This window comes from Protopterus annectens, chromosome 6.part0 (assembly GCF_019279795.1).
Source record: "Protopterus annectens isolate FY-2018-M chromosome 6.part0, PAN1.0, whole genome shotgun sequence".
Lineage (NCBI taxonomy): Eukaryota > Metazoa > Chordata > Ceratodontiformes > Protopteridae > Protopterus > Protopterus annectens.
The window spans coordinates 1,353,323,706-1,353,348,133 of record NC_056737.1 but is presented as its reverse complement, the minus strand read 5'-3'; the positions used below and the strand labels follow the sequence as shown (position 1 = coordinate 1,353,348,133).

General features: G+C 40.0%; 1 protein-coding gene across 2 annotated transcripts in view; it reads left to right on the top strand.

The window, feature by feature from the left end:
* Positions 1 to 24,428, top strand: part of MYLK (myosin light chain kinase) — a 2,381,262-nt gene that overhangs the window by 1,964,687 nt on the left and 392,147 nt on the right. For both annotated transcript variants that reach the window (XM_044074915.1, XM_044074916.1), the window contains exon 22: positions 15,478 to 15,780. In XM_044074915.1, the coding sequence (XP_043930850.1) occupies positions 15,478 to 15,780 (303 nt within the window). The remainder of the gene's footprint in view (positions 1 to 15,477; positions 15,781 to 24,428) is intronic.

The following is a 24,428-nucleotide window of genomic DNA, read 5'->3' as shown; positions in this document are numbered from 1 at the left end:
TGAATCAAGAGAGATGGCGACAGTTAACATGGCACCCTGACCTCATGTAGAAAAATGGGGAAAAGGGGGTTGATGTATTGATGTATGAGCAAGCCATTTTCAGTTCTAAACTTTTCCACTCAGTCTCACCTGAGCCCCCAGGGTGTTCACATGTCCATAGTTGCAGTACACCAGAGACTGACAGATGTGAAGGTGTTTCTTTACGTTGATGACTCACGTCTAGCTGCTTCAGTGCAGAACAAACTGATCACTGCTCAGGTATCTCTTCTGAGTATTTTCTGAGTGTTTAGGAATTATGGTGAACATGGCAAAGTCCCAGTTAGAGCCCTCTCAAAAGCTGACCTTGCACTAGGCCCTCTGCACACCATATCCTGCAGAATACATTTTCCTGTAGACAGGATACTTCTGTCAGATACATGACTGTGCATGTGCAGAATTTGCATTCAGAAAATCAGTGTTATTTTGCCTTCTGAAAAAAAAAACTATGAGAAACTTTTAGCAAGTGTTGTAATAAAATGCTATATGAAGCACATCAGAGAATGTTTATGTAGTTCCAAAGGCATAAGGAACCTTCTCCTTCCCTAGAGTCAGAAGCAAAAGTCTATGCAACACACCAGTTCATGGATTATCATATAACAGACGAGAATGATCCATCTATAAAAATAAATGCTCATTTTATGCATATTGAGTATGTCCATCTGACCATCTCAGTGACTAGAAAATGCTGTCACGGTCAAGGCTACTTTTCTTGTGCAGCCAGTGAAAAATACATGGACAATTTTGAAAATGTTTAGTAATGGTAAAACAACACGGTTAAATTTTATGTTTGGGTATGTTTGTGTGCGTGTGTGTTTCATATGTGATGCAACTTAAACAGCTGACAGCCCAAACACCCTTCCCCATTGGTACTTGCCATTATCCATCTCCATTAGTTAATTCAGTGTGGCAGTTAGTACAGAGGATTAAGGAACTGAGTAGTTAATGAAATGCTCCCTGCAGGATACAGGGTTTGACTCCTTCCACCTCTGACCCAAGTCACTTAACCAGACAGTGCTCCCCAGTCACCCCTGTCCAGTGGGCTTACAGAGTTAGCAAATGAATAAGAGGAAACTTTTAGCAGTTTTGACGGCCATGCCCTGGCCCAGCAATCAAGGAGCCTCAATCCTTACCACTAACACCAGGGAGGACGTCTCCTATAAGAGGAAACGATAACAAATACACACAGTAAAGTACAATTTCCCTTACGTGCACACAGAGATCACAGTCAGTCTGGGGCTGATTGCTCCCTTGCTCCTCAGGTCCCCAATAAGACTCCCCACTGGCACAGCTATAGGGTCCAGATCTCAGCCTAGCTGGCAAGCTAACCTCCAGTACCCTCTCTTTCTCACCAGTGCTTTGTGTCCCTGCCCAGGTAGCTGACACACCACACACACTTTGAGATAAGTATTTATACAACTTCATAGACACTCCTGGGAAAGGCTGACACAGATTCTGCAGCTGTGCCCCTTTACCCAGACTATACAGTAGTAATTACTGCCACCACCAGCTAATACTTATCAGCTACCCAAAGGCTCTTAAAAGGGTGTCCAATTATTACTGTGCAATATTATTATCCAGTTGGTAAGTGTGACAAATCAGTCTAAGGCTTATTAGAGTGGCCTTGTACAATAAACTCTATAAATATGCAATGTACTCTAGAGCTTAACTCTACACAAACCAGCCACGGGTAAAGGGTTTTTAAAATATTTAATAATAAATAATTAAAAACACAAGACAGTACTACTACACCACACAAGAGTTCAGAGATCACACAGAAACTTAAAACAATACAGTAGGAAAGTTCTGATATAACAGAAAAACACAAGTCTTATCTTTATAGTCCTAGCTATTTCTACAAGAAAACATACTTCTAAAGTAACTTAATTTCATAGAGAGAGCATAAGGCAGTGCTGAAAGTTGGATATCAAGATCAAAATGCTTACAGTCTCTCAACAATAGTTTTTAAAATCACTCAAACATTTCTGCTGGGCCCTCCCAGATTACATCATTTTGACACTTAGGTTTTCCCAGTATACACATTACATCATTTTGACACTTAGTCTGGCGTTCCCAGGCCAACAGGCTACATTATTTAACAATCTAACACCTGCTCAGGAAACTACAACAATAAAAGACATTACACATGTACACTCTAGTAATTATTCCTTAAGTTAAAACATTAGAAAGAATGTGTTCAGCTAGCCTCTTTGGCACCACTATCTAGATCAAAAGGTATACAAGACATAATTTTAACTTCAAAAGAACATATGTGAAATCCTTGGCTTAGTTTTCCTTACAGCAGATGGCAGTGTTGCTACAATCTTGAAGTTCACAATTTACAGTGTTTTCTTTCATTTAAGAAACAACCTTGTATTTTACATTTATATTTACAAATGATAGAATTATGTATCAAATTCTGTTTGAATAGGCTGACAGCCTTCGCCCTTTCTCTACCAGTCTTTACACCTCTCCCCCCCTGGAGAAATCAAGCTAGTTTTTCAGGTGAACCTTGAGAAACGCCGCTTGAGAGGGTTAGATCTATCTGGGTGTACCTCACCCCATTCCCTGTCTTGAGAGCCCATCTGCATTGGCATTGCTAATTCCACCGTGGTGCTGCACTGACATATATGCTTGCAACCCCAGGCTCCATCTTAGCAATTTGGCGTTTTGCTGGCTGGCTCAGTTTAACCATATTAGGGGGTTGTGATCTGTCATTACAGTGAATTTTCTTCCATACAGATAAGGCTGAAGTTTTGCAGTGCCCACACTATGGCTAGACATTCCTTTTCTATGGCAGCATAGCATTCCTCCCTGGGTTGGAGCCTACGACTGAGATAAACCAGTGGATGCTCTTCCCCCTCTGAAGAAATCTGGCTAAGTACAGCCCCAACCCCATGGTTCGAAGCATCCACCTGCACAACATATTCTTTGCTGTAATCTAAACTGGCTAACACAGGGGGTCCTCCCAAAGCTTCTTTAAGCTTCTGAAATGCCTGCTCACATGCTAGGGTCCACACTACCTTATCTGGCCTGTTCTTCCTTGTCAGGTCTGTGAGGGGAGCAGCTATGGTGCTATAACTAGGGACGAACTTTTTCTAGTACCCTGCTGTCCCTAAGAATGCCCTCACCTGCTTTTTAGTAACAGGTGCAGGCCAGGCCTGAATGGCTTCCACTTTGGCAGGTCCTGGCTTTATCTTACCACTCCCCACGCTATGTCTGAGGTAGGCGACCTCTGCTATGCCCACCTGATATTTGCTCAGCTTATTGGTCAACCATGCCCTCTGTAGTCTGCCCAGCACCTCCCTGACATGCTGAAGGTGCTCTTGCCAGGAATGGCTGTAGATGGCAATATCATGTAGGTAAGCAAGGGCAAACCCTCCTGCTCCTACTAGGATATTATCCACCAGCCTCTGGAAAGTCACTGTGGCATTCTTCATCCCAAAGGGCATCTTTGTGAACTCATACAAGCCAAAAGGAGTCACAAAGGCTGACTTCTCTCTAGCACTGGGAGTCAAGGGCACCTGCCAGTAACCCTTGGTAAGATCAGTGGTTGTAAGATACTTAGCCCCACCCAGCTGCTCTAGGGCCTCACCTGTCCTAGGCATGGGGTAAGTATCTGACTGTGTGATTAATTTCCTGTAGTCCACACACAACCTGGTGCTGCCATCCTTCTTTGGCACCAGCACCACTGGGGAGGCCTAGGGACTGTTGGGCTCTTGAATCACCCCTAGTTCCAACATCTCCTGTACCTCCTTCAAGGTCTGTCTGACTCTCTCAGGCACCCTATAAGGGGCCTGCCTAATAGACCTTTGGGGTCCTGTATCCACCTGGTGCTGCACCAGGTGGGTGCACCCTGGTTTCCCAGTGAGCATGTCCCCAAATTCCTGCAACACTGCTCAGATTTCTCAAACCTGGGTAGGAGATAGCTGCTGGGACATTGCTACCCCTTCCACTGAGGTGTCAGCCTGAGCCTCACTGAGATCAGTCCCCAGATCTCACTCAGACTCCTCCTACAATCCACTGCAAATACCCAGCACAAGGACCTCCATATCATGGTAAGGTTTCATCATGTTAACATGGTACAATTTGTGAGCCTGCTGTCTGCCTAGCAGTTCCACTATGTAGTTAACATCACTTACCTTTCTTACCACCTTGTAGGGTCCCTCCCAAGCTGCTTGCAGCTTGTTGTGTCTGACAGGAATGAGAACCATTACCTGCTGCCCCACAGCACACTCTCTAGCTCAAGCATTCCTGTCATACCACACCTTTTTCTGTTGTTGGGCTTCTGCCAGGTTCTCCTGGGCCAAGCCCATGAGTTCCCTGAGTCTTGTCCTGAGGTTTAGGACATATGCCACAACAGACTCCTTGTGAGACTCGCACTCACCTTCCCACTCATCTCAAATTAAATCTAGAGGTCCCCTCACCCTAGGCCCGTATAGCAACTCAAAGGGTGAAAAAACTGTGGATTCCTGGGGAACCTCTCTGTAAGTAAACAACAGATGGGGCAAATATTTGTCCCACTCCCTCTTAAACTGATCTGCAAATGCCCGTAGTATGGAATTGATTGTAGAGTTTAACCTCTCAACAAGACCATTAGCCTGGGGATGGTAGGGGGTGGTCTTAATGTGCTTCACCCCACAGGACTTCCACAGACAAGCCAGCAGGTCTGACATGAAATCGGCACCTCTTTCAGACATATTTCTTTTGGGAAACCTACCCTGCTGAAAATCTCTAACAAAGCTTTTGCCATCTTCTCGGCCTCAATGGAGGACAAAGCCACTGCCTCACGGTATCGTGTAGCATAATCTACAACCACTAGGATATACTTTTTCCCTGTGGAACTTGCGGTGCTCAGAGGACCCACAATATCCATAGCTGCCCTCTGAAATGGCTCCTCAATCACAGGCATAGGCATCAAAGGAGCTCTCACCTTGTCTCCTGCCTTGCCTACCTTTTGGCACTGCTCACAGGTCCTGCAGTACCCTGTTATATCTCTGGAAATTCCAGGCCAATAGAGGTTCTGCGTAATACGCCTCTTTGTATGCTTTATGCCCATATGACCTGCAAAGGGAATATCATGGGCTATGGCTAGAAGCGCCAGACTGTAGGTTCTAGGTACTACCAACTGCTGTACTCTCTCACCTTCTAGCCCTCCCTTAGGGGTCCATTCTGTGTATAGTAACTCTTTGTCACAGTATACAGATTCCTCCTTCCCTTGAGAATCAGGTGCCTTCCTAGCTACCTGCCTCAGGCCTTGCAATGTAGGGTCTGAGAGCTGAGCCTGTCTCAACTCTCTCCTTGTAACACTTCCCAGCTTCCCTTCCACAGGAAGTCTCGCATCCTCTGACAGTGGTGCCTCACTGTCAGCCTGGGTACTACTACTCACCTCTACCTTTGCAGTTACCCTGTCCAAGGGAACATCAGTACCCAAAAGCAGCTGTGGCTCACCTTCAATCTCACTGCTACAGCGTAGCTCCCTTCCTGAAGTAACCACCTCACCAGTACTGGCTGCAAGTATGCAGTCTGTCTGGGTCTCCCCCAGGCTACCAGACCCACATACTTGTCTCCTAGCCTCACTGCGTGTAACTGCATAAGTACATGGTACTGCCTCATCCAAATCCTTCCCTCTCAGGACATGTGCAGGATGGTAGTTTAGTACCCCTGTTGTCTAAAGACAACCTACTATTGGCATTTTGTCTTTCCCACTTACTGGCTCCCTCACCTTTGGTTCCCCACCTTGCCTCCGTGGACACCTGTATACCACATGGCCCCATTGGTTGCATGCAAAACATTTAACCCTAGCTCCTGGACATGTACCTGGACTAGTAGCTTCCCCTGCTACTGGCATATTCTGTTGGGGCAGTCTGTGCTGCCCACCATGGGTTCCTTTAGACCCATGAGCAGTACTGGGGGTCCCCTTGCTGTGCAGGGCTGCCCTGCTTGCCAGGTATATGTCTACCTTCTTCCCCAACTCATCTGAAGTAGCACATTGTCTATCAGCTAACCAGATTCTCATGTCCTCAGGCAAAGTGCTAAGGGCATGTTCCCTCACCAAAAGGTCTGCCAGCCCTTCAGAAGTGGTGACCTGACATCCACTCACCCAGCTATGAAAATAAGTGCTCAGTTCAGCAACATATTCGCATACATTGTCATCTGCCTTGCATCTATGCTCACGAAACCTTTTCCTATACATTTCAGGTATTAGCTTAAAACGTTCTAAAAGACATTATTTTACAGCAGTATAATCAAAACAGACAGAGTCAGGCATTTATGATATACAAGTTACAGCTTTCCCATGGAGTAAGAGGGTCAGGAACTGTACCCAGAGCCTTTGGTCAACACTATACTGTTTGCATACCCTCTCAAACATATGAATGAAATTATCAAAATTATCCCCCTCTTTAAATTGCAGAAGAAATTTACTGACCTGTTGTGCTTCTGGGGTCCAGTTACTCCCTTCCCCATTACCTCCATGACTCTGGCGAAGAGTCAGCATTTCCCTGTCATGCTTCCTCTGACGCTCCTTTTCTTCGGATTCTATCTCCAAACGCCTGGCCTCCAACTCAAGTCTCTTTAGCTCCAGCTGGATTTTTAAGTCCACTGCAGAAAGGTTGAGCTGTCCATTCTCCGAGGATATTGTATCTCTACTGCCAGTCTGATTGTCCTCCTGCATGCTGTTTTCTGATGCAGCTGTAACCAAGGCTGCAATCAGGTCTGCCCCTTAGTCAGGTTTCCATGCACCAGTCCCCTAGCCTGGCACATGTCCACCAGCTGGCTCCTTGTCAGCTTTCCATACCCCTCTGCTGACATGCTGCCTGCTCACCCTGACTAACTAAGCTAAGAAAAGAAATAAAACAATTGTGATCTGAACTCTAAGTATTCACTGGGTGGCTGTTTTAGAATACAAAACACCTTCAGAGATCACTGTACATAAGCTACAAGATTTACTCTACCCACACCGCTACAAGCCAATTGGTGTGTGAAGTGGATCCCACCACTGCAAACCACAATGTGATGGCCGTGCCCTGGCCAAGCAAGCAAGGAGTCTCAATCCTTACCACTAACACCAGGGAGGACATCTCATATAAGAGGAAAGGATAACAAATACAAACAGTAAAGTACAATTTCCCTTTAGTGCACACAGAGATCACAGTCAGTCTGGGGCTGGTTGCTCCCTTGCTCCCCAGGTCTCCAATAAGACTCCCCACTGGCACAGCTATAGGGTCCAGATCTCAACCTAGCTGGCAAGCTAACCTCCAGTACACTTTCTGTCCCACCAGTGCTTCATGTCCCTGCCCAGGTAGCTGACACACCACACACACTTTGAAATAAGTATTTATACAACTTCACAGACACTCCTGGGAAAGGCTGACACAGATTCTCCAGCTGTGCCCCTTTACCCAGACTATATGGTAGTAATTACTGCCACCACCAGCTAATACTTATCAGCTACCCAAAGGACCTTAAAAGGGTGTCCATTTATTACTGTGCAATATTATTATTCAATTGGTAAGTGTGACTAATCAGTCTAAGGTATATTAGAGTGGCTTTGTACAATAAACTCTATAAATATGCAATGTATTCTAGAGCTTAATTCTACACAAACCAGCCACAGGTAAAGGGTTTTTAAAATATTTAATAATAAATAATTAAAAACACAAGACAGTACTACTACACCACAGTGCTGCCCAAGAGTTCGGAGATCACACAGAAACTTAAAACAATACAGTAGGAAAGTTCTGATATAACAGAAAAACACTTAAGTCTAATCGTTATAGTCCTAGCTATTTCTACAAGAAAACATACTTCTAAAGTAACTTACTTTCATAGAGAGAGTATAAGGCAGTGCTGAGAGCTGGATATCAAGATCACAATGCTTACAGTCTCTCTCTCAACAATAGTTTTTAAAATCACTCAAACATTTCTGCTGGGCCTTCCCATATTACATCATTTTGACACTTAGGTTTTCCCAGTATTCACATTACATCATTTTGACACTTTGTCTGGAGTTCCCAGGCCAACAGGCCACATTATTTAACAGTCTAACATGCTCAGGAAACTACAACAATAAAATACATTTCACATGTACACTCTAGTAATCATTCCTTAAGTTAAAACAATAGAAAGAATGTGTTCAGTTAGCCTCTTCAGCACCACTATCTAGATCAAAAGGTATACAAGACATAATTTTAACTTCAAAAGAACAATGTGAAATGCTTGGCTTAGTTTTCCTTACAGCAGATGGCAATGTTGCTACAATCTTGAAGTTCACATTTTACAGTGTTTTCTTTCATTTAAGAAACAAACCTGTATTTTACAGTTATATTTACAAATGATAGAATTATGTATCAAATTCTGTTTGACTAGACTGGCAGCTTTCGCCTGTTCTCTACCAGTCTTCACAGCAGTCTAGAGTGTCTTTTATTTTCCACCATATGGGAGGGCTCATTTTCTATAAAGAATGAACATTTTTCAAAAATGCTGAAATAAATGAATGAGTTTTTTAAGGATGCTGCAGTGAAAACAGAGATTTGCACTGAAGTAGATGTGTGGATTTCCATTCTTAGTCTGGTTGTGCATATGCAATCGTAATGCTACAACCTTTTCTCATTGGTGTTATTTGTAGGTAAACCTTCAGCTTTCACTGGATGGTAGTTTTAATTTCCTCCCACTTTAAGATTCTCATTTATTCCTAACCCTCTAATGACCCAGAAATTGTTCCTTAGCCAAATCTTTTGGCAATTCAGTCAAAAATACCATTGTTGTTAACATGTTAGCCTGGCATGTGCATATTTTATGAGGTGTAATGGATCCATTAGTCTGATAGCATACGTGTATATTTAGAATATTTAGATGATGGGGTTAATCAAGACTAAATTAGGTGTCGGGGTTCGAATGATAGTTCTGAATGATCATGGATGAGTTAAGCGCCATTTGAGGATGATAGGTCAGAGAGCAGAGAAGGGTGAGGTCTTTATATGATCGGTTAACCTGAGGAGAGAAAACAGGCTGATAAGTGAATATCTTTGTAGTAAGAAGTGGATTTAAGTAGAATAAATCAGAATGGTGTTATTACAAGGAGTGGAAAAAAGCAGAAGGAGCAGTACAAGAATAAACGCAGCTGACATTCCCTTGATATTTTATTAACTCCAGTGACTGTATGCAAAGTGTATGTGTATGTTTCTTAAAAGGAGGGCCACATTTATTTCCATTTTTGGGTTGAGGTCTCTATTATTTCTACCACTGACTCTTTAGGTTGTTTATTCATTTGAAGAGGGGGTCAATGAATTTTCCATGACATGGGAAGTGTGTTTGATATGAACTCTGAGCCTGATGGTTAAAGAACAGAGCTGTGAATCTCAAGCATTTCTGCAGTATTGAGCAAGTTGAACACACACACACACACACACACACATACTTTTCTAGCTTTAGAGTGATTTTTCTTTGTTTGCAGAGAAAGTGTCAGAAAAAAAATATTTTGCTTATTTTAACCTTAGGTTTCTAAGTGTTTTGGCATGTGATTTATGTAACAGTTACCAGACACACTTTGTATTTTTAGCACCCCTGCAAGCATGGTCTTAAGAAAAATGTTGCTTAGAAATTTTCCAGCAGTTTGTGATTTGTCTGGTGTTCCTGATATGTTAAAACTTTTTTTTTCCTTTCTCATATAAACATTCTTCAGTGAAGCTATCTAGCAGTATTGATGCAGAACCTTATTTTCCTGTTTAGAAATCAAAATTTGTATATTTTAATCAGTAACTATTTAATGTTGTAATATCTTATGTTATCTTTGTTCTCCTCCTATACTTGTCCATGTGTTTGAGTATCTCCATGGATGTACATATTGACCAGTTGACCAAAGTAAACTAGGTAATTTAATGATTTAACAATGAATTTGTTTTATAAGTTCATGAAATAATGGTTGCTTTTTTATAAAGACCTGAACTCAAGTGAAGTAAATTGGCCTGCCTTCCCCTCTTAGGTGATACATGAAAATATCTGCTGGTCTTCTGCTCATTTCACCCGCATGTCAAGATTGCTTTCCTGTTTTCATTTTTTTTGTCTTATTTGAGACCACTTTGAGAGGTTTAAGACCAGAATCTATGACTATTCAATGATGTTCTGTAGCTAATTTCATCTGTCCCACAGTGTGCAGCCAATCATCCATCATAGGCACTTCATTTCCATCACCTCTAGCTTCCTTATTTGCTCTGCCTTTACTGCGCAGGTTTCTGTAACATACAGTAGTACTGGTTGCACCACTGTTTTGTACACCTTAGTCTTCAGTTTCTTTAGCATTCTTTTGTCATACTCTACACCTGACACTCTATGCCAGTTGGCTGCAGTCACCTCTGATTCCAAGTTTGACCTCTTCAGTCAGACTTTCTTTCTCTTCCACCACCCCTCCCAGATACTTGAAGCTGTTAACCTATTTCACTGTCTTCCCTTCTATCTCAATTCTTAATTTATTCTGATTTCTCAAATTTGATGCCCTTACCACTGTATTATCTGTACTCAGTTTCATCCCATGTGCCTTCTGTTCCCCTATCCTTTGCTGAAGTTCTTGCTCAGAGTCTGCCTGTAATGCCACTTACTTTGCATGCAGCAACTTTGTTGATCTGTCTCCTCTGACCTGTTTGCTAATGTAGTCCATCACCAGCATGAACAGCAGCGGGCTCAGAGCTGAACCCTGATGTACACCTACTTCCACTGGGAACCCCTCTGTGAGGCCGAATACTGTTCGTAATTGAGCAATTGGGTCCTTATACATAGCCTGCACTAATTCTACCAATGTTTCTGGGACTTCACACCACTGCAGTACTGCCCAGTTCAGCTCTCTTAGGACTTTGTCGTATGCTTTTTCCAAGTCTAGGAATGCTCAGTTGGATTCTTTCCTCATCTCTAGCTTCTTTTCAGCTATCTATCTCACTGCAAATATTGGGTCAGTTGTGCTGCATCATGATCTGAATCCGAACTGCTCATCTCCCATCTTACTTTCTACTAACTCATAACGTAATCCTTTATGGTGTGGCAAATCCCCTTAGATGGCTATTTACTTTATTAGATGTAGCACCTCTTTTCTTGTCATGTTCATTTTATGGGTGGGATGTCTAGCAAGGAGACAGAGCGAGATTTGCGTTGGGGAGGACAGTAAAAGAAAACTGTATAGTCCCTGGAAGTTATTTTTCTTATTCACGTGTTTTGTGTGACGGCCGTCATTGCCTACAAGAAGAGGGACAGATGACCTCTTACTGCCTCCAAAGTGGGATACAAAGGCAAACTGTTCCTATCTCTGAGTTGACATAAGACCAGAAGCTAAAGTAGCTCCAATTGCAGAAAAGGTCAACGAGAACAGATTGCAATGGTATGGGCACATGTGGAGGAAAGCAGAAAACAACCTGGTGAAGAAGATTTCGGAGAGACAAAAAATAGGTAAGGGGAAACAAGGACATCGAGCAAAGAGGTGGATGGATTGTGTGAGAGAAGCTCTGTGACAGTCAAGCGCGAGTGTAGCATTGAATCAAGAGAGATGGCGACAGTTAACATGGCACCCTGACCTCATGTAGAAAAATGGGGAAAAGGGGGTTGATGTATTGATGTATGAGCAAGCCATTTTCAGTTCTAAACTTTTCCACTCAGTCTCACCTGAGCCCCCAGGGTGTTCACATGTCCATAGTTGCAGTACACCAGAGACTGACAGATGTGAAGGTGGTTCTTTATGTTGATGACTCATGTCTAGCTGCTTCAGTGCAGAACAAACTGATCACTGCTCAGGTATCTCTTCTGAGTATTTTCTGAGCGTTTAGGAATTATGGTGAACATGGCAAAGTCCCAGTTAGAGCCCTCTCAAAAGCTGACCTTACACTAGGCCCTCTGCACACCATATCCTGCAGATACATTTTCCTGTAGACAGGATACTTCTGTCCATTTGCCAAGCTGTACATGAGAATTTTGCTGTGGAGCTCAAAAGTTAGGTGGTCCCGCTTAACAGCTCTTATAACAAAACACTTAAAGAATTCCTTCTCCGACAAGTTACATTGAAGATGGCATCTTCGCATTCCAAATATGTACCCCCATTGTGGCTGTTACCATCGACATCTCTGTTCTAAAGTGAGGAGGAGGCATTGTCAAGGGCACACTTTGCAAGATATATGGTAACAGTTAGATGCCAATCTGCTCTGGAGATGAGCATTGTCCTCCTCATACTTCAGATGTTTAAGGACCCTCTGCCCACGGATGTAATACCCAACAACACCAATAACATAGCAGAGGTTTGGTATATAAACAAACAAGAGGAAACTCACTGCAATCACCTCTGTCAAAATGCAGTTAGAGAATAGGCTATGTTGGCAGGATGTTTTAACTACAAGCCACATTCCTGGAGAAGGTAGCTGTTTAATGGACTGCTTCAGTTGATGCTTACTGATACCTCATGATTGGTCCCACAATCCATTTGTAGCGTGGCAGGTTTACCATCATTGGCAGAAGACTTGCTGAGACTGTTTTGCATCCCCGGCTATCACCAGATATAACAACTGTTTTTCCTCATTCTTGCTCTGTGGGGACATCCCAGGTATGCTGTCATCTAGAAATGCCCATCAGGACACCTTTAAATGTTTCCCCCATTTCACCGTATTCTCAAGTAAATGCCAGTCTGGAAACATCCCAGCTCATTATCTCAATTCTGACTAGAAGTGGTGATTCAAACTGCAGATACAGGAAGTATTACCATCAAGACAAAGGGTTTTGAATGTTTTGAGCTGCTGCACAAGTAAGAGGGAGACGTAAATGGAACGTATTAGGAAATTGCCATGTGCATACAAAAGAAGGTCTTGTGCAACAAAGAAAAAACATATCCTTTTATGATCTGTTGTGGAACATTATTTGTTACCTAGCCCTGATGTAAATGTATTTCAGTCTTCTTATATGATGAGTGTTTCAGGACGTTGCTAAATTCTGCACTTATGAGTCCAAACAAGGGTGAAACATGTCTATAGCTAGTGGCATTTGGCTTATTGGCCTTTGTGCATCATTAAAACTGTATTTTTCTGGACTTTCAAGAGTTAATTTTTCAGGGGAAATTTACTTCTCTGACATGAAGCTTGACAAAGGCAAATTTGGAAGTATTTTTAGTATTTATAACTAATAAATATTCCCACTTATTTCAAAAGAACCTCAAAAGGTGTATGTTGAAAACTTCTAAATGTAGATGCTTATTAAATGATAATATAGGTTTTCTTGCTACTTTCTACATCTTCCTTTCAAATGATTTTCTGTATAAAAGTAATTACACATATGTAAACTTTAATCTGTGTATCAGCCTAACGCTTTTACCCCCATATATAATTTATTCTTTCTTTTTTCACTTCTTTCATCCTATTCTATTCTTAATTATGTAATATAAAAATCAGGCAGAGAGATATTTTGGAATGGGGCTTGCAGTTTTAGGTGTAGGAAGTGATCAGGAAATTTTGAGTTAGGGAGTGAGAGGGAAGTATTACAGTTAGGGTTAGGGAATGAGCAGATTTATTGCTATGTAAACAGTTTCTTAAGGTCACGGTTAGTGTAAATGAATCGCCAGAAAAGTCCAAAGTTCAAAGAAAATCACAAAATCAACCAGCGATCCAAACCACAGCCAAGGAAATTACGAAACTTTTTAAAAAATAAAATATTATATGTAAGCGCTTTTGTGGTGCTTCTCACACCACTTCTTCAGACCTTTTAACAACCTAACATCATATTACGCTCTGTTTCATAGAGGTCTTATAAATCAGCCTATTAACATAATTAATATAATTAACCTTTTAACATCTCATAATGGCTTGTTCATAAAAACAGTGCTTTAAATCCACATAACCTCTTTTAACTTAAAATATATATTTTTCCCATGTTTTCCTACATTTCAAATGAGAAAAGAATATAAAAAATAAGAAAATGTATGCAAATATATATAAAATATATAAAGAATATGTATACATATATCTACGTATAAAAAATACATATATTTAAAAAATTCTCTCTGTATACACATATTTATTTCCATAACCCATTAAATATAAAATGATATAGTTGGCTACTTATTTAATGTATTGAAATCACATTATTAGATCAAAGACCTGTTTTGTAATATGGGTTTAAGGGGAATCCTGTCGTTTAAACCCTGACCCTTATCTGCTCTGAGTCTTATAATCCAGCATGTTTCAGAGGTCTCAGTTCTATTTATGATATCTCCCCCTCTCTCATTCTCTCTTATTATTTCTATTACTTGGAATCTGAATGTATGCTTTGACCCATTGTTTTGCACATGCATAGCCAATGCATTTGTCAAGTTCCGATTCCTAATATATAACAAATGTTCACGTATTCTAAACCTCAGTTCTCTATTTGTTTTTCCTACATAGAAGCTATATTTACTGATGTGTAAATGTAGCAATATATAATTAAGAGAAAAGCATTTGTGATAGCTATGCTTTGGCCTGTTGCTTTGATGAAAAGAGCCTAAGTATGGCACAAAGATATTATTTCTGTGCAAAATACAACTGCATAATGAGAACAGTGTCTGTGTTTTACCTTCTGTACAGTAACCTGATTACGGAACTCTGATTAGTGAATGTGTTAGAACAAGTAAACAGGTAGTATTGTTCAGTAATGTGAAATCCAGTCTGTTTCAGTTATAAGACTTAATGTTATGGGTTTTATGGTATAGGATTTCAGACTTTGCCTATACTATGTAGACCCAATCCCTTAGGGTTTTCTTTGAATATATTGCAACAGACTAGTATAAAAGACCTGCTAGTTAAGGCTTCTATATATATATATATATATATATATATATATATATATATATATATATATATATATATATATATATATATATATATATATATATATATATATATATATATATATATATATATATATATACCTCCACTCTTTTGTTGTCCAGTGAATTCTCTTAAGAAGCATTCTGTTTGATTTGGTGACTGCATGTTAGAAATGACGTACAATGAAGCTAGTACCAAGGACAGTAGTTAAAGTAGCACTTTCACTGAAAAAAAATCAGAAAGCTAAGGGACATCATTATGTACAATGTATACTCCAGCAGAGCTAATCGTTACAGGTGATATAACCTTATATCAGTGACCAAGCGGCAGAAAGACAGTGTTTTCGAATGGACAGGAACACATGGAAGGCACCACTTCATAACAGGTAGGATGGTGAGTTCCTGATGCGGAGTCCCTGTATTGATCAGCTTCAGGTGATTATTTGTTAGACATAAGAGTCTATCAAATAGCAGTCACAAAGCAAGGAGGATAGGCAGACATTAGTGTGTGATGAAAGTGGTTAAGAGAATCCAGTGGCAGACTTGTTTAAATGGTCAGAGTCAAATTTAGTTTCTGTGAGTAGACATAAGTATGTTTGTTTCTTTCTCTGCAGACAAACCTGAACCCCCTGCTAGGTGTCCGTGTGCCTCTGATGTACGTAGCTCGACACTGACCCTCTCATGGTATGGGCCAACGTACGATGGAGGAAGTGCAGTACAGTCCTACACAGTGGAAATCTGGGACAGCATAAACAAACAGTGGACCGATCTTACAACATGTCGTAGCACATCTTACAATATCCAAGACCTGTTGACAGATCGTGAATACAAGTTCCGGGTGCGAGCCACTAACATGTATGGTGTCAGTGAGCCCAGTCAAGAGTCCATCCCAGTTAAAGTCGGAGAAAAGCCACCAGGTAATTCTATAGAACAGAAACAAAACTCTGCACTGTGCACAGAACAGCTAATGGATTACACATATCGGAGTCACAGTAACTGTATTTTGAATGTAGTAATGTTATAGCATTAGTAAGTGGCACTCACTCAGATGAAAAGATCGTAATTATTAACTTGGAAAAAAATCTTCACACTTTGTTAACATAAGTATATTGTTTACAGTTGTACCAATATTATAAAAATAGAATGTCAAATTGATTTGGGGAGCAGACATGAACCATATATTGGCAAATGTTACAAATCCTTTCTCTAAATTTATTTATACATTCATTCATTTATTTTACTTCAGGCAATATATATTTACAGATATATATATCATTTAGAGAGCGACAGTTTCAAATGTTGTAGATGGCAGACTTATTTGATCAACTAAAAAAGGTATTTGTTATAAGTATTTTATGATCTGCTAAATTCTATTCCTATTACACTCTTTTATAATAACAGATATATTGTCATCTAATAGGATGTCTGAATTCTCAGAAAATGTATTTCCTTCTTGCAGTGCCAAATGCATCAGCAGTATGCTAAAGGCAAACATACATGTGGAAATTATCTTCGAATATTTTTGTAGCGCTACCATGCTGGTGGGGTTGAAGATGGTTGCTGTGAGAGTAATCTACCTGAATTTTAACGAGAAAGTCATAGCTTTCTAGAAACTGTTTTAATGTACAGTAAGCATGAACTTATTAAAAGTGTCAGAGCTCATTAACTTAAGAGGTTTTACATATGCAAGATTGTTCCATGGCGCCAGGGTTTGGTTTATGTCACAGAAACAAGATTATGTATGTAGAACAGATCAGCAAATAGAAAAGAAGGAAAATACTTCAACTCTCAAATAAGGGGTTCAAGAAGAGGGCTACTTAGTGTTCCAAAAGTACAAGGATTAAGAAAACTGGAAGATAAGGATTTACGCAAATGAAACAGAAAGCAGCATGTAGTGCATGTCAGAAATAAAATTACAAAAAGGCCAAAGCAGCACAAAGATAGCCATTTCCCCGAAGGAGGAAGGTAAAACATTTGTAGGCACATAAGAAAACAAGCGGGATAACATGTAGTGTTAATGAAGGTTAATAAGACAGAATGAGTTTTAGCAGAGAAAGATGTCAGAAATGCAAAGCTGCTAAGTGAATACTTCTGTTCAGCTTTATGATGGAAGAGGAAGGAGAGTTGCTCAAATGGAATCATGTCACATGATCAGTCTTCATCAAAACATAAACACTCCAAAGCACTTCATCAAGCTATCATACTCCTATGTAAAAAAATGCTATAGTCAAAATAACTACAGAACATCAATAAAATAATGTTTTTTGCAGGGGCGAGTTGCTGTGCTGCACCCTACACTTCCTTACTTAAGTATACTGATGCAATGGTCACAAAGTCACCCAGAAAGGGCAAGGACTACCACCACTGAGACTGGACCTCATTCTTTGTCTACAGCATTGCAACCCTTACTGAAAATTAAACTGTAACCACTATTCAGAACAGTAAGAACTAGCTCTCTAACCAAAAATAGCACACAGGCTTACCTGTCAATTATATAAAACATAAATCAAACAATATTTTTTAGGAAAAAAGTCTGAAAAAAGCAGTCACTTAAATTATTAGTTGTGTTATAGGCTTCAGCAAAAATCCCTTCAACAAAACTGCCATCGGTGAAACTATGTGATCCTTGCCAAACCAGCACAACAGTATTACTCAGGATAAGGAGGTTTCACCCTGTCCTTTCATAGGAACTCTAACATCTAAAGGCTCAGAAGACAGTAGGGTGTGATGGCATGCATCGTAGAATTTAGAGAAGTGAAAGGAGAATGTACTAATACCACTCACCTTTCTTTAATAAACCGTAGGAGGAGAAGGTTCCTGAGGTATCTCTACAGTTTGTCAAGTAAACAGGAACAAGTTACACTTTTCAGACTTCTGAATACCAAAGATTTTATCTTGAAAATCCATGAAAAAGCCCTTTTTTTTTTTTTTTTTTTTTTTTTTGCAGAGGGTCAACTCCCCCACCACCAACACCACCATTTGGAGAGCTTGTTCATGTTTACCCCTCTGCCTTATATATGCCAAATCCATGGTTGCACTACAATGTAGAAAAGTGGAGAAAAATCCTGGAAGTGCACTGTTGGTTTGCCCAATCTAATGGCGGTAAATTTTAGGCTAAGCAAAAATTAAGTTGCTTATTCTGGTGTCTAAAAAAGAAAATTAGTATCCTTTTCACAAGAGATAGGAACAGAACAGAAGCTGGAAACTACTGACCTGTTAATTGAACCTTAGTTATATGGACATTAAAAAAGGAAAATAATTTAGTATTGTAGACCCATAGAAAATACAAGGCAATTTGGTCACATGGCAATTTCCATCTTATCAGTGCTCACTCTTAGACTGTAATCTCCCCCTCCCGAGGATGGTTATGCCCGTCAAGCCCAGGGTGAATTTGTTTGTACCCATCCAGTCATACAGCTCCTGTTTGAAGGAAGACAATGTATCACATTAATTTATTTGTAAGGGCAGTCTGTTGCAGAGGGTGGGGAGGCACTGCACGATGAACCGATCTCTCCTTTTATTTTTATGTGTTGGTAAAAATTTAGGTCCCTGGCTCTGGAATTAGCGTGACTTTAATATTTCTTGAGATAAAGGAAATCCAGGACCACTGGATCCCTAATGGCATAGAAGGCAAATTGAGCTCTTCTCAGGAATCTATACAATTCTGAATTAAAGGACAGTGTGTTCCCACTGGGCTCGACTGATCTAACCATCTTGCTAAAGGGTTGGGGTGTCAGAGGAGGACTTCATAATGACTCCCAGTTTGTAGTCATTTGCATCCAGAGGTCTTGATTCATGGTCTGGAGATTCAAAAAGTAAATGCCAAACAGAAAACATCCCAGCACAGAGCCCTATAGGATACCATTGGTCATATTCTATCGACAGCCTGTATTACCCTTTCATAGAAGTCTGGTAGTTGGCTTTTTCCTGTAGTCCTGTGTTTGATTTCCTCAGCTTCCATTGTCTAACTGTGTGACTCTGATCAAATCACTTTACCAGACACTGCTTCTGAGCTGAGGCTGAAAAAGGTCCATGGAGATCAGTGCTCTACCCAGTCAACAAATACAAATAAAATAAAGTTAACCAAATTTTTAGACCGGATCTACCCTTGACAAAGCCAGACTGATGCAAATCTGGCCTACTGATATTTTTGATATCATAGCTTATCAGGTCAGTTATAATATGTTTCATGACTTTGCAGGTGAGACTTTGGCTAATTGGCCAATAATTCCTGGGGTTAGTGGTAGGCCACCCTTTTGGAAGGGTATAACTATTGCTGTACATCAAACTTCAGAGACAAAGCCTTTTGCTAAACATAGGTTAAACATTTTGAGGAATGGTTCTGCCAAGGCTCGTAGATGCTGTTTATTAAACAGTCTGGTATATTTTCAGGTCCAATGGTGGAAGTATTTTTTTGGTCTTGGAAAACATCTTCAGTACATGATATTTAGTGCTGACTGAGGTCTGACTGAGTTAGTAATATGTAGACTTTAGATGACAGAATAGGTTTGAGTTTTGAAGATTTTCTCCTCGAGCCTCCACTGAAAATGGGCACCTACCCAGTGGAACATTCTTGGTAATCAGATGTCAAAATACATAAATAGGTAGGGCCAAAATAGGTGCTGCCATTTGAATAACTTCAGAGCAGTGTTGTGTGGTGTTTCTTATTTCCTACTGTAGCTAGAAAAGGATTTGTGATGATTCTAAGAAGTCTCATTCTGCCTACCTTAAGAGAAAATGTAAGCTAAATAACAAAGAGCTTAAGGGAACCACTAGGAAGCTCAAAGCTGAATATGAAATTAAAATTGCCGAGAAAACCAAAAATAACTATAAATATTTGTTTAATTATGACAGGAAGTTGAGAAGTAAAACCCAACAGATAATGTTTAGACCTAGAGCACAATAATACTACACTTTCTGACCCAAAGGAAATAGCTAATTTCTTAGCTAACAAATTTTGTGCAACTTTTACTCCACCCATATTTATAGCTATTCCACAGATTTCACAATGCCAGCCACCCCCTTTAATTAATATGAAGCAGGTTCCCTAAGCCCCCCCCAAAAAAACTAAGAATACTTCATCCATGGGCCCTGATAACATACCAGGTTGCCTGATTATCAGTGCCATTATAGCCTTTCTGAACCCCCAGTCTAAGCTTTTCCATTGGTTACATTCCTGAAGTCTGGAAAACATCCATTGTAATGCTATTACTCAGCCATGGACCTTATTAGTTGTAGACCCCATTAGTCTCGCTAGTCTCATATGTTAACCTATGGAGCATATTATCTCAGACCTCATTAATCTGGACATTGAAAATCTCACAACCCTGGACCTTCATCAATTTGTCTTAGTCAAAGGAAGGTCCTGCCTCTTTAACCTCGTTAATTTATTTGAAAAAGTAACCAAAGCAGTGGATAACAGTTATGCATTGTATGCAGCATATATAAACCTGGCCAAGGCCTTTGACATTGTTCCCTATGCAAGCATTATTGACAGACTTGTAAATCTGAAGATAAATCCTTGTATTGTATAGTGAATAAATAACTGGTTGTCTAATAAAACCCATATGTTTAAATTTCATGTTCCACTTTTAAAAGCAAAACAGTTACCAGCGATGTACCACAGGGCTCAGTTTTGGGCCCTTTCATATTTGGCATCTATTTTTCGGATCATCAGGCCCACATTCCTGGTTTATGTTTAACTAATTTTGCAAATGACTGTAAATTGGGTGGTGTTATTCGATCTTCAACTGACTCACAGTTGTTCCAACATGGATTAGACCATTGGTGCAAGGACAATGGTTCTAAATTAAATGTGAAAAAAATATAGCATAGGTAGTTTTGATAAAACAGTTTCACTTACAGTATAGGTGATGCCCCCCCCCCCCCAGTCAGCCACTGTTACAAGGGAATCGGTTATTTTGGTTGATAATTCCTTATCATTTGACCATCGTGTTTCCACAGTATAGTTCTGAAAGCTTTTTATCTGGCCCATCTAATTTCAAAAAGCATATGCACTAATCTAAAGAAGTCTTAATTTCCCTTTACTCGTATCTTATCAGACTCATTATTGAATATAATGCACCTTTTGACATCTTTTTATCTAAACATGTCCCACAACTTGAGAGACCTCCGAGATTCATAAATAAAAGGATCAATAGGAAAATCTTGGTTATCAGAAGAGACTGGAAGCCCTCTCTCTGTATTCAGTCCTTGAAGATCTTGGTCTAGTTTTTAAGCCATGAAAGACCCAACCCTGTTTGACATCTTGTTTCCAGTAACAGTAACTCAAATACTTGGCTAAAGGAAGTAACCTTCATCAGCAGTTAAGTAAGACATGCTGGTGTGATAGATTCATATCGCAATGTATCCCTCAGCTCTGGAACAAACTTCCATCACAAGTCAAGTAATGTAGCATCCTTGCCACCTTCAGAGTAAACCTAGACATTTGGATGGACATCCTCTGCTTCTCCCTTGTCTGTTGTCTTGCCTCCTTGAGGCTAGAGGAACTTTTGAGTAGGGCTGTTGGAGAACTTCTACTGATTGCCTACTGCACAGCTATGAACTTAGTTGTCCTTAGCATCAGATGCTAACCTTAAGTTCATGAGCCGCTTTAGTATATCTAATAGTATTTTACAAGTTGTAATATTTCTGATAATATCCCAATATCTGTTTTTTTATCTGTTCGATTCTTTAAAGAGTTTTTTTTCTTTATTGTAAAGTTTATTTATGTTGGAATACCATGGCAGTTTGTTTTGAATTGCATGTTATATTTAGACATGGTTAGGATAGCCAGTTGTACGCATTTACCTAAGTGGGCATAGAACTCCTTTGTGAAGCTACCTGATGTTGCAACGCTGAGACTGATGCTGCTGTAAGCGAAATTTTAAACTTCATCATAGAATTTGATAATGATAGTATGTTTGAAATACTTGAATTCTGATGTACTGGTTTCAGAGGGTTTAGCGATTTTGAAGGTGATAGCAACCAGTTTATGATCTGACTTAACGGGGTAAGGGCATTCCAGTGGAATAGTGCATGAAGAAGCTATATTTGTAAGGCCAAGTTAAAGAATATTTTTGTGACTAAATCTAATATGTAGAGCCATAGATGACTCATCTAGCACCCAGTGCCATTCCCCAAGTTCTATACATTTAAACCAAGTTTCAGTAATTACAAAAATGTTGATGTATTCCAAATACAGGAGAACCTCAAGGGCAACAGTTTGTTGTTGAGATTTCTGGCACTGAGCAGAGCCACCTTAATGTGATCCAGTTTTGTACCTGATATGTTATGCTTTGTTTTTTTTTTTTTTTTTTTTTTTTTGCAAAGCAATGAGGATTGTTGAGCATTTCATCCCCTGCTGGCATATGCTGGATCCCTCTGGAATGACACGAAATACTTAATCAGTTGTTGAAGCCACTTATCTTTTCTATATACCTAGACATCATTTTTGAAGAAAGACCAGTGTCTTGAGTTCTGCATCACAAGTAATTCACTCCCACATGGACCACTACCTTGTTGTTTTAATATTTGTCAGGTGAAATGGTCTTAAGGGCCCTTGAGATATCAGAGATCCTGGTATCTGAGAGAGAACTCAGTGTCACCCTGTTTTTTCTAGTCTAATGAGAGGAGAACCTCTGTGGCTGACTCTAGAGTCTGGAATCACTAAAACATATTTATTTGAAGAGTGACTTGGTTTAGTGGATTTAAGGTGATTGGACTCTTGGTGACTGTCTGTTGAAGGTACGACTGAAGGTATTGCAGTTTTGGATTTATGTTGTGACCTACTCTTCATGGATCTAGGAGACAAGAATGTTTTTTACAACCTACACATAAGACAGTTTAGTGTGATTTGGTGTAGGTTGTGGTAAACATATATTATTTATTGTCCATGTTTTTTGTGAGAATGAGGTCTCCATATTTTTGAAATGCTTGCGTCTCTCACAAGCAGAATTATTAGTATTAAAATATCATTATCTGTCAGCATATGGCAGTTATATACTGCCTGAGGATACCAAGTGCCTATTAGGTTGACAACAGAAGGGAATCACTGAATGCAGCTAAATAATATGGTTATTTAGGCTATATTGTGGAGGACTGCGGTGGTGGTGCTGCGGTAGCGTTGTCGCCTCACAGTAAGTTGTTGACCTGTTCGATTCTCAGCTAAAGCGTCTTCTGTGTGGAGACATGCTTGAATGGGTGTACCTTCGTTGAAGGTTGTGCGCCAGGGCTGGCAACTCGGTATGTAAAAATCGGCTGCCAATCATTAGCGGACCGGAGTTCCACTGTGGCGACCCCTAACCGGGAAAAGCCAGAAGATACAACAGGCTATATTGAGGAGGGATATAACAACATAGCTTTCTTCTGGGGGAATGTATCTAGGCAGATATTTTTTTGGTGGAAGGATACACTTCCTAACTTGGAATAACTATGTATTGCTAAATGAAGTAATTTAAGGTTAAGTTGACAGCTGTGAACTTTAGGCAATGTAGACCATCTGCAGGTCAGCATCTGTGCAGTGGGAGCGCTGTAGAGCAGCTATGGGTTGCTTACAGATTGCTTGGAGGACTCCTAAAGATACTCACTAAACCACAAGGAGTAACTTTGTTTACATAAGTTCTATCAATTACAGGCTCTAAGTGACAAGACTCGATCTATTCTCTCTAATTAGATCAACCACTATCTCACTGCCTCTACTGTGTCATAGTTTCATAGTTTCATAAGTCTCTGTCATTATTTATCCAAAACTTGTACTCCTTATAACCGTTCAGGTAGTCCCAACTATTCTCACTTTTGTAATTACTATACTACCAATCTTAACTTTAACAATACTTTCATAGTTGCTCTGATACTGATGTATCATACTATATTTCATTATAAACCACCTTCTCCCCTTTCTAATAATTCCATAGTTAAGCTGCCTCCTCTTTTCATTAATTTAATTGCTAGAAATCGCAGGTAATATTACAGTATCTTTTGAAATATTATATATCTCTTTGCTACATACAAACCTGTGTCTATTTCAAATGAATGTTCGACATTGTATATACCTATGCAAGTTATGTACATGCTCTATTTCTAAATGGTTATGTAAGCTATTTAAAAGCTTTTTCTCGCATGTTTGTACACTTACCTATATTTTGTATTCCTTCTGATATTATGTAACTCCTCCCTGGTGTCTACCTACACCCCTCTAGGACCCTCCACACGTCTAACCAGCAGCTCCTGGACATCTATAAACCAAAGTAAACTGTGGGAAAATTACTCTACAAATGTACCATAGCCCAAGTTTGGAATAAACTTCCTTTAAGCATCCGCTCCATCCCATCACACTTTAAAAAAGAGCTCAAGCTCTATCTGCTTAACAACAAAACTTGCCCCTGTCATGACCCTACCTAACTCCTCCTTTTCTCTTTATATCTCACTCCCATTACAATCCACTTGTATTAGTCCCAACTTTTTTTTCTCTGTGTGACCTCCAGGTACTTATCCAGAAACTATAACCTCTTAACAATGAACGAAAACCCATTTATAGCTACTGACTGCTATTTTTTGTGAATTG